We start from the raw sequence: 9863 nt of genomic DNA, 5'->3' as shown, positions 1-9863 counted from the left end.
CAATCTGTTCCAACAGGAATGTTTTTGCATGCACATTTCCTGAACAATCTGCAAATGTACCACTCGTGTGCTTTTGCAAAACTGGACAGTCATTTCACATTGCCACTACAAATTTAGTACTATCCAATGACATTTCACAGGCTAAAAAATCCTAGATGTTACCTACCTTAATTTTAGGGGACAGCCGTGTGAATTCTGATCTTCTCTTCAATGCAAGGTTTGCTTAAATGACTACTGTGTGAGGGGCAGAAATCTGCCATCGGTGAAGCCAGTTTTGGTGTCAGAAAATGTCAGCGTAGCTTATAAACCTTTTTCTACAATGCATTACAAGAACACATCTCTAAAAAATGGGGTTCCCAATTAGACCTCATAATAAGCTAGATTTTAACTATTTTCTCCATCACCTTTGCTAATACCTCTCAGTTATCTGTTTTCACTGAAAATTTAGTAAGTCTCAATGCAGTGTTCTTAATCAAGTTGTAAAACCATACCTTAGCAGAAAAAGCTGCTGGACAGCTAGCACCAAATACACTTTGCAGATTATATGATGGAACGAGATTTTTAAAAAGGAAACAAAATGAAAAGATGATAATACTTGGTATGCGTGGAGGGCCTGGTAGCTGGATTGGGCAGGACTACCGTGGTGTTTACTGGAGATACTGAGTCGGTAGTGGAGAACCTCCAGCTGAGACAACAGAAACAAAAAGGAAGGGGAGGAGGGAAAAAAGGAGAGAAGAGAGCAAGAGAAAAAAAAAGTGAGAATGAGCCCAAGGAAGAAGGGTGGGGGGAAAAAAATGAACATCACAACACAGTCAGGGACAACATATCACAATAACAACTGCAGCCACAGTATCCTCTTCTTTCTGGCGTTCATTAGATTGATTCCACAGTATTTCATACCCTTTATGAACTTGGAAATATAACTGGGAGCAGGTATCAAAAAAGCGTAGCTGTAAGTGGCCATGGCTGTTCTCTTTGCTGACCACAGAGCAAGTACTGGTAGGGCATACGAAGCTTTTGCCAAATAAACTCCCCGTTTCAGAAGTTAACTGAACTGCAGCAACAAGGATTTACACACCATTACAGCGTTTTGTTAAATAATGGAGTAAAAGCGCTCAATATTCTGCAAGCTTTTTAAATACTTTTTTGAAACTGTAATTTCTTCCTCTACTGCTGATGAAGCAGTGTTTGCATACTGGGAAGAAACGCAAATTGATACTTTCTTCTTTTCAAGGAACAGGAAGAAAAAAAGATTCGGCTTTTTCACTGTGAGCCTGTCCACTAAGTTTCCAGTTTGAAGAGATTCTCTTCTCCTAGTTAAAGGCCATTTGGGAAGGCTGCAGGTCTTGTGAATTTCCTCAAAAGAGGGAATTACTTTTACTATTAGGGAAACAACCTGTGCATGAAAAGGCAAAAAGACATACATAACATCAGTGTTACATGCTGACGCAAAAGGCATCTTGCCTTAACACTGAAATCCTGCAAGCCTCAGCCAGATCCGTTCTTGGATAAGGTAAAGAGGTAAATTTTGACAATGTGATGGTGAAGAGGATACTATAGCGACAGTAACACACATGTATGAAATTAATGAAAAAACATAAAACAAAATGTACACTACACAGATCCCAGTGACTATTGTCAGGCATCTAAACTAACTCTCCAGATCACACCTCTGCTGTCTTTGAACAGTCCCTACCCAGTCTCCTCTAGTGCCACTTTGGCATCTTTTGGTTTTACACTCTAAGAGTGGTAGGATTATTACTGCAAGCTCCCAGCAGTTTAAACACATCGTCTGCTTCATAATCAAGTCCCCTGCTACAGGAATCAGCAAGAGCCTGTAGTCTAATGGGCGTTCCACATGCAGTGCTGGGGTCTGTGGCACCTGGCATTGGAAGATCAGCAAGCATTACACAAAATTTTGTCAAACAACTTCTTTTTAAGGGTTCACTGTGATTACAGCAGAAAGGAATAGGAAAAGAGGTGCCGCACGCTTGGGCTCTGGATCATCTGAGAAAGAGAAAGCAAATAGACAATGTAAAAGAATGGGAAAATGGTTGAATTAATGGGGAAAACAGTGAAAATCAGCATAGCAAATAGTGTCAACCTCAGGTTCACACCAGACCCAGAAAGAATTCAAAGCAGTAAAGTAGAAAAGAAGTACATCTTCTCAAAAGAAATTATGTACTACTCATTCCCATTCCACCCCCTTCTACTTGCAAAGAGAAGTCTTCAATGACATTAACAAGGTTTAAGGAAAATCTATCATTCCTTGAGGCACTTCACAGGAAAGTTACATATCTGGGATTTGGCTTGGCCCAAAGCAAACAAGTCTGGCTGCTGGACAAAGAAAGAGCAAGTTCTGTGGGACCTCATCCCACCTTCCAATACAGGTATGTAGCCATTTCAAATCACTGATGGTCAAACAGATCTAGATCCAGGGATGAATGGTCACTAATTACCCCTCCTTCTAAACACACGGAAGGCTAAAGGGAATCAAGTGAAACTGCATAATTATTAATAATTTTAAGAGTAAGTTTAAGGGTGATCTTGAATTCCAGTCAAGCTCTTTAACCCTTATATTAAAACAAAACTTGCATTTCTGCATATTCTACTTCCTCATTTGAAGAGCTATGAAGCAGACTATCCTCCTTCAGCCCACCCTGAAACCAGTCTACAAAGCTTAGTGTAAGTGTCACAGGCTTATGACCAGTCCTGTCCCCAGCTGACCCGGGACCTTTCCTCAGTCCTACAGGAGGGATCCTTCGTCCATTTATGGATGTCATGGGGAATTCCAGTCCCCTATTCAGGTGTTCTAACCCCCAAATAGTGAAGTCTTCCTTTTGTTACACGCTTCCCATCAAAGATGAAACTAAAATACCATCAGGGAGTTATGGCCTCAAGTTGTGGCTTGTGAAGGATCCCGAAGTGATCCCGAAGCGATGATTTTAGGGATCTTTAACCTCTGCCTAGGCCCTATTCCACCATAACATTCATAGTTATTATCTAAATTGCTGCTCCCCAGTGTTAGAAGAGAGCATCTGAAATACAGAGGGTGAACAGAGGAGAGAAGTTTAAAGCAATCATTATTTCTGGCCTAAGCACAGCGCTTGATGCACAGAGACTGGACAGACAGACAGACCAAAGGTACTTCAAGCAAAGCCTTTCCATCACAGGTGCACAGCCATGCTGCTGGGAGTCCCAAATGGAGACTTTGCAACATTAGCGAGTTTGCATTTTGACCTCAACTTTAATAATAAAAGAAAAAACCCATCACACTTCTGCTCTCCAATGTTTCTCCCTAGCAAAATATAAATGTTTGTTATTTTATAGCCTGTGGAGTGAAAGATTCAGAATTTCTCAGTCAATCAATTCTCATATTACTCTTTCACACAGGAATAAATCCTGAGTAGCTTTTATATTTCTCTCCCCTTCTACAAAAGTCCCACTGTGACCCAGAGGAAATTCAGAGGATCAACATTGTCTCCTTCAAATTACCTTTACATTTATAGTGCCTTTGATCTTAGCCTCCCCAACACTTACTTAGTTTTTACATGCAGTAGTTTGTTAGTGAACAGGCCACCACAAACTGCTTAAAACAGTGTATTACCCGAGCAAGAGCTTGTAAGATATTCTGAACTCTGTACCTACAGAACTGCTTCTGACACCATCATGGTGAAAGCGTATTTTGAAACACGAAACAAAAAGGGTTTATTCACTTAAAATTGAAGGACAGTTTAGTAAGATTTCCTTTTTTAATTTGGATTTATGCTAAAAAATGGTCACTGATCTTAGCAATTATTAATTGGTATTTCAGTAACAGCTGCTGTCACTGCTGGAAATCAATTTAGATAATTTTAGCAGCCATATTGCCCCAGTGGGATTTAACACTATGGTTTTATAGTGGCATCTTCCCCATCAGTACTTTGCTTATTGGTGTTCAGATTGTTGTGACCATCCCACAAACTCGTCTTTTACAAAAAAAAAAACAAACAAAAACAAAACCAACACAACTTCTGCAATGAAGGCAAATCTGGATGACACACTTATTCACAACATTCTTCATGACTAGATTAGCAATTTTGACACTCTCATTACTCTGGTAAGTTATTTTTTTTTCTTAGCACAAATATACCAAAAAAATTCTCCACAGAACAGGAGATTTACCCCAATACAAGAGGTCAACCATCAGATGATGCTCATGAATGAAGTACAAACTATTACCTTGACATGAGGGGACTGCATTTTCTGATACATTTCCAGTGAATAATGATGAAGCCACATTTCAACAAAGATCTGCAAAACAAATATTTGCTCAGCTACAGAAAAAGAAATAATCCAGGACTTGTCAGTCACAAGCTAGATATAAGGAAAGACCACAGTATATAATTTGAAAACTAAACTGTACTTGTAAATAGACGGGCACCGATTCAGGATGTTTCAGGTTCATAATTCAGTTCAGCAACATGGTAGGAACTCGTTTCAGAGCAACTGTTAAGTCCAGATTCTCCTTTCCCTTCCCTTGATGTTAAACAGAAACAACTTCTCTGTGCTCAACCTTTGCTTAGAGCATAGAATTGATGTAAGATCAAAGGGAGGGAAAAGAAATCAGGTTTAGAAACTTCTCTGGAAAAAAATATTCAAGTGTTCGAAATCAGTTGCTAGATACGCAGTCGGAAAAAAGATATTAAGTGCCTTTCTAAATTACAACTTAAGTTTCACAGTGCTTCTTTGTTTCACTAAGAGAAAACAAAAGCTGCACTACTCAATTCCAAAAACAAGCTAAAGCAAATGCTGTAACTGTCTCTAGTTTAAAAAGAAGATATTCCTCGGCAGCAAGAAATGCTGTGGGGTTTATTCTTCCTTAAATCCAATTTACCTGAAGCAGTGTTTCTGATCTCCAGATCTCCTGGGAAGCTGGGTCAGCATTCACAGAAGGCTGATGGGCAATGTGCCGCTTCAGCAAGCTGGTGTGATGCATGCCGTAGGAAGTGAAAGGCACTGCTGGAGACCTTTAAAGACAAATGAATGGAAATACTGAGGTCCGGAAGTCTCAGCACAGGGAGATGTGTTATTACTTTTAATCACTGGTTTATAAACTGGAAAACAGTCTTTGAGAAGTAAAACTGCATAACTGATTACATATCAAACTTCTGCAAGTTGTTATAATTACTAGTCTCTTTAACTATAAACCAATGCTACATCGCTATTCACACTGCATTGAATCAACACAGACCTGATGTTATGTTTAGTAATGCATGGGTTTATACTTTCTCCTTTTCGGTTTATTTTCTTTCATTCTTCCTGCCATATTCATAATTGATTTGATCTGTATTTTCCTAAGTACACGCTAGGGCTCAACAGACCATGGAAACTGACATTTGAGATGTATTTAAAATGCAAGTATAGAAAATATAATGGCTATTTATTTTTACATTAGTATTAAATTGCTAATATTGATAGCCTTTTATAAATTTGAGTAGCAAAACCAATTTTGAAAATGTGGACTTTCACACACTTAGCCATTACAGAGAGAAAAAGACTGGGTGCTTGTATTGGAGAATTTTCAACTTTGCACATTGGTTTTTATGCCATTATCACATCATAGACATATAAAACTTCAATAAGTGGTCAAAAGTCTTTCATCCTCTTCCTTCCAGTTGTGGCTAAATAACTTGATCTATTACCATGCAAAAAGTCACCTAAAATGAACTAAGAAACCTATGAGCACTATCTGTCTGCAACAAAGCCACAGACATGGTCCTGACACAGCAGTTTCAAAGAACTGCAAAATAGGTAATGAGATCATTAAACAATTAAGGATGGCAAGCTCAGAACTGAAACAAAATGACCAACTGTCAAGTTGTCTGGCTGTATAGCAACATTAATGAAAGATGCAAGTTTCTTTGTCCAGTGGTTATCACCAGTGCCATCTTTACCACATACCATATGTATCTGAAGATAGTAAAAACTGTCAAGTTACAGTCAGGTCTGTCCTACTCCAGTTGCAGGGCACAAAACACAACTGGAGCTGCTGACGATGAATTTTTGTTGCTTGTACATGCCTTTTCTGCTCCAGTAATAGCTACCTTTCAGACTTTCAAATGAAACCTTTATGGTAAAATTAAGTGACCATAAATCTATTTAATTTTTGTAATTATATAATAAGTACATATGGATCATAAAGAGCAGAGGTGTTCTCTACTTGTTAGAGATTTCATTCCAACAAGCTGTATTTTGTAAGCACTGTTCCCACAATTTGCCTCTGGCACTGCAGTCATTACCTGGGAGTTGGGGAAGGGATGGGTCCCCCAGGATTTGAATAAGGTGGAGGAAGGACACTTCCTTCTGTGGGTAGGAAACACTTCAGGTATGTGTCCACCAAGATGAAATAAGCACTGTTGGAAGGGCTGACATGATGGGTGACTGGCGAGTTCTGAAACACAGGGATATACTTGGAGTTACATACTGTTACTTTAAGCCACTACTAGGGAGTGTCTCCTACACAGCCAGACCCATTTAGTATAAATAAGCAGAAGCCCAGTGGTTATAAAGGGTGACTTGACAACAAAGACGCTTCGGAGCAAAGGTAAAGCAGCCAGCTGTAAGAGAAGCGTTGCTGTAGTAGTGAATGTAACCAAGTATGAGAAGAGTGCAGTGTTACACAGCAGGTAACAACAGGAAGAGGAACCAGATAACCAGACACCATAGTACAAAGCTGTGGTTATGACTGTATAAATGGTGTTACTGGATAGAGGGGTGGGAAACCCATTTGGAATCCACTGGCTGCTCCATGTTGGCATGTTGTTGGACAGACTGCTTACTGGTATAGCTAAGGTGGGTATTTTGTTTATTATCCAGCCTTACATCAACGGAACCAGAGCACTAACAAATTCTAAAAGTACAGATAAAGCTGCTGTTAATTTAGCTGGACAGCATCCCAGCAGGCTCTTAAGGCATTGTGAAGAAAGGCGAATACTATTTTAAGGGAAAAAATGCAAAAAAAGTACTTACCTTCTGTGTAATCAAACTAATTGCAAAGTAAAACATGTAATATTCAAATGGATCTGGAAGAACAGAGTCAAGGATCAGATAATAAAAAACAGGTACAGTTGCTAGGTATCTGGGGATGCTGACTAGACATTAAATTTTTATTTTGTCAATGCGAAATTAACTGGCTAGAGCTTAACAGCAGATTCAGCTTTGCCTTCTTGCTTTCCAACTGACTGAAACATTGGTAATTGAGGTTTTCTCCATGTGGCAAGGTGTGCTTGCATTACTCTTCTTAGCACATTTGACTATCTCAAACTGAAACCAGGGCAGTTGCAGCTAGGCTGCTTCCAACAAGCACCCTAGCTGCAAAGTTAACATGCCCCTTTTCTATCATATTACATAAACTATGAGTAGTTATGAAAACAAATATTGTGAAATACAGGATCTACTGAAATCACTGGGAATTTTGCTGTTGACTTGAAAAGGCCAGAAATTCCCCTACAAGAGTTTATAAGAGAAGGACAAATTTATTTTTCATTGGAATCTAAACATTTCTAATCAGCCCAAACTCTTTAGCATGATCATGTTTTACCATGGACACACAATAAATATACAACAGAAATGCTTGTAATCTCTTAGTTTTAGACATTTAAAAGGAATTAAATATCCAGCTGTTACAAGGATACTAAGAGCCAAATTCAAACCTAAACCACCAGATGAAGGAAACTGGACTTTGTTGTGGTATAAAGAGCATTCAGGTAGGACTTGCTCTTGTATTGAAGCCTTCACGGGGCCCTGAAAGACAGAGTAATGAAATATTAATCAGGCTACTCAGCATACTGGCAGAATATGTTTTCAGATACTGAAGTTCTGCTGCATTCCAGCATTCTGGGATCATATGTATATTCAGCTCAGTGGGATTTTACTGCATTGCAGTAGTTCCTTGTGAAATGGATATCCTTCAGATAACTGCCAATTTCCTCGCTGAAAATGAGTATTCAGTATAAGGGGGGGAAAAAAAAGAAGAAGGAAAAAAAAAAAAAAGGGCTTTCACCAAGACTTTTCCAGTTGGAGTGGGAGCAGAAGACTGGCGTTTCCCTGATGGCTGACAGTTTTGTTAGGGTAACTAAGCTGTGGACCAGCAATTACTATATACTCAATTGATGTTTCTTTTTGTTAAAGACTGTAGAACTATCTGAATCAATTTCTAGACAGCAGGTAGCTGGTAGCAATGGAAGAAATGTAGCAAAACAACTTTGCAGATAAACATTTTTGTTTGAAATGTCATACTTCATACCCAAAATAGCAGGCTTCAAACACATGGGCACAAAGTGCTGCCAGGGAAGGCATTGCTCTGTGACGAGCTTGGAAAACTAGGTTACCACTAGCTGCAGGATTGAAACAAGATAAAGCACACAACTTTCTCTGGGGAGAGGATTGCAGCTTTCTTGGCTGAACAGCACAAATATCTAGCTGCTAACAACTACCACCTCCTACAAAGTTTATGGGAACTCTCTTCCCGTAGCAACTGTTGAAGAAACAAGTGTGCTCTAAACCTTGAGCATTGAGGCTATACCTTGGCCTATGTTGATCCGTACGTATAAAGTGTGCACAAAGTTCCAATAGCTGTAACAACAACTACATTCTCTTCTTACAAATTTTTCAGTTACTCACTGGAAGATATGAGACTGGGAAATCATATCTATACTCTTCTGCTTGAAGTTTGTAAACCAGCTTCATCATTGGGCCACTGCAAACAAGCATCAGAAAGAAAATCCGTGGTAAGTACCCTTTCCTGTTGCACTTTTATGAATATATGTTTGCACTATGGAAAAAGGTCAAACACCAGTTCTTTGTTCCCTGTACATTTTCTAATCTGGGCTGAAATGAATGAGTTCACCTGGGATCCAGGAAATCCAAAGCTACAGGATATTCAGTAGGATTTGTTTTTCCTTGCAAACAGCGAAGATTCCAGCCTACAATGATGCCATCCAGGCTACCAAAAATGCTCTCCACCAGCCATGGGAAGATGCCATGTAGTTCCTTTAGGGAAAACAGACGCAAATAGTTAATGTGTACAATTCCTCATTTGAACAGTCTCTATTGCAGGTAACAGAATGCACAAAGATACCATCTGCCAGCTATTAACAGCGCTGGATTAGTTATGACCATTGCCAGATTGTCACTGTCTGGGCAGAGCTTCCATTCAAAAGAACATATTATAATACAGCAATTACAGGAAATCTGTCCTGATTTCTGATCCCACTGAAGTTGCAAGGATACTGATCAGCGTTGCATGCAATTATTTGTCCCATTTTAAAAACTAGTTTTCCTCATAAATTGAGGCTGAAAGTTAAAAATGAAATGCAGTCAACTGAAACAATCTTTTAATGCCTAGAAAATGTTTTTAACTCTTGGCAAGTACTGGATTCCCACTGTTTCACCTGGAGTCCTCAAAATTCTTGATAAGAGAAAGAGCAACAAAGAAAACAGTGTTAGGAAAAAAGCAAATTCCCCGAAATGTGCCGGGCAGCGAGTTTCTGAAACGGCAGTGACTGCTCACCTTGGCGGGAAACTCCTCAATCACCCTCTCCAGATCGTGGCACCTCTGAACAAACGGTTTGTTTACACAATCTGCCTTCAGCGTGGCCTGTTACAAACCAAAAGGGAAACCAGATCACCGCTGCCAGAAAGGACAATACTTATCACGGCCATGACGTAAAAAAAAAAAACCAACCCAACACTCCCCTAACGACGCCGCTCCTCTGCTACGCCATTTCTACTGACACGGCTGAAGATAGCCTGACCGGCCTTATAACTTCACCGGCACGCAACAAAGCCGGCCGTTAACCGCGAACCGCAAGCGCGGCCGA

The 9863-nt window shown here is 39.7% G+C and overlaps 1 protein-coding gene across 1 annotated transcript in view; it reads right to left on the bottom strand.

Moving 5' to 3' along the window:
* The window catches only part of SMPD4 (sphingomyelin phosphodiesterase 4, neutral membrane (neutral sphingomyelinase-3)), an 18265-nt gene that overhangs the window by 7913 nt on the left and 489 nt on the right, over nt 1-9863 (bottom strand). The window contains exons 2-10 of the mRNA XM_009893226.1: nt 9554-9640; nt 8891-9033; nt 8665-8740; nt 7677-7785; nt 7012-7064; nt 6282-6433; nt 4877-5009; nt 4222-4293; nt 596-685 (exon numbers count right to left, since the gene is read on the bottom strand). Coding sequence (XP_009891528.1) covers nt 596-685; nt 4222-4293; nt 4877-5009; nt 6282-6433; nt 7012-7064; nt 7677-7785; nt 8665-8740; nt 8891-9033; nt 9554-9640 — 915 coding nt within the window. The remainder of the gene's footprint in view (nt 1-595; nt 686-4221; nt 4294-4876; nt 5010-6281; nt 6434-7011; nt 7065-7676; nt 7786-8664; nt 8741-8890; nt 9034-9553; nt 9641-9863) is intronic.

This window comes from Charadrius vociferus, unplaced genomic scaffold (genome assembly GCF_000708025.1).
Source record: "Charadrius vociferus isolate BGI_N301 unplaced genomic scaffold, ASM70802v2 scaffold999, whole genome shotgun sequence".
NCBI classification, from domain to species: Eukaryota; Metazoa; Chordata; class Aves; order Charadriiformes; family Charadriidae; genus Charadrius; species Charadrius vociferus.
This window is presented reverse-complemented; position numbering and strand designations above follow the sequence as displayed.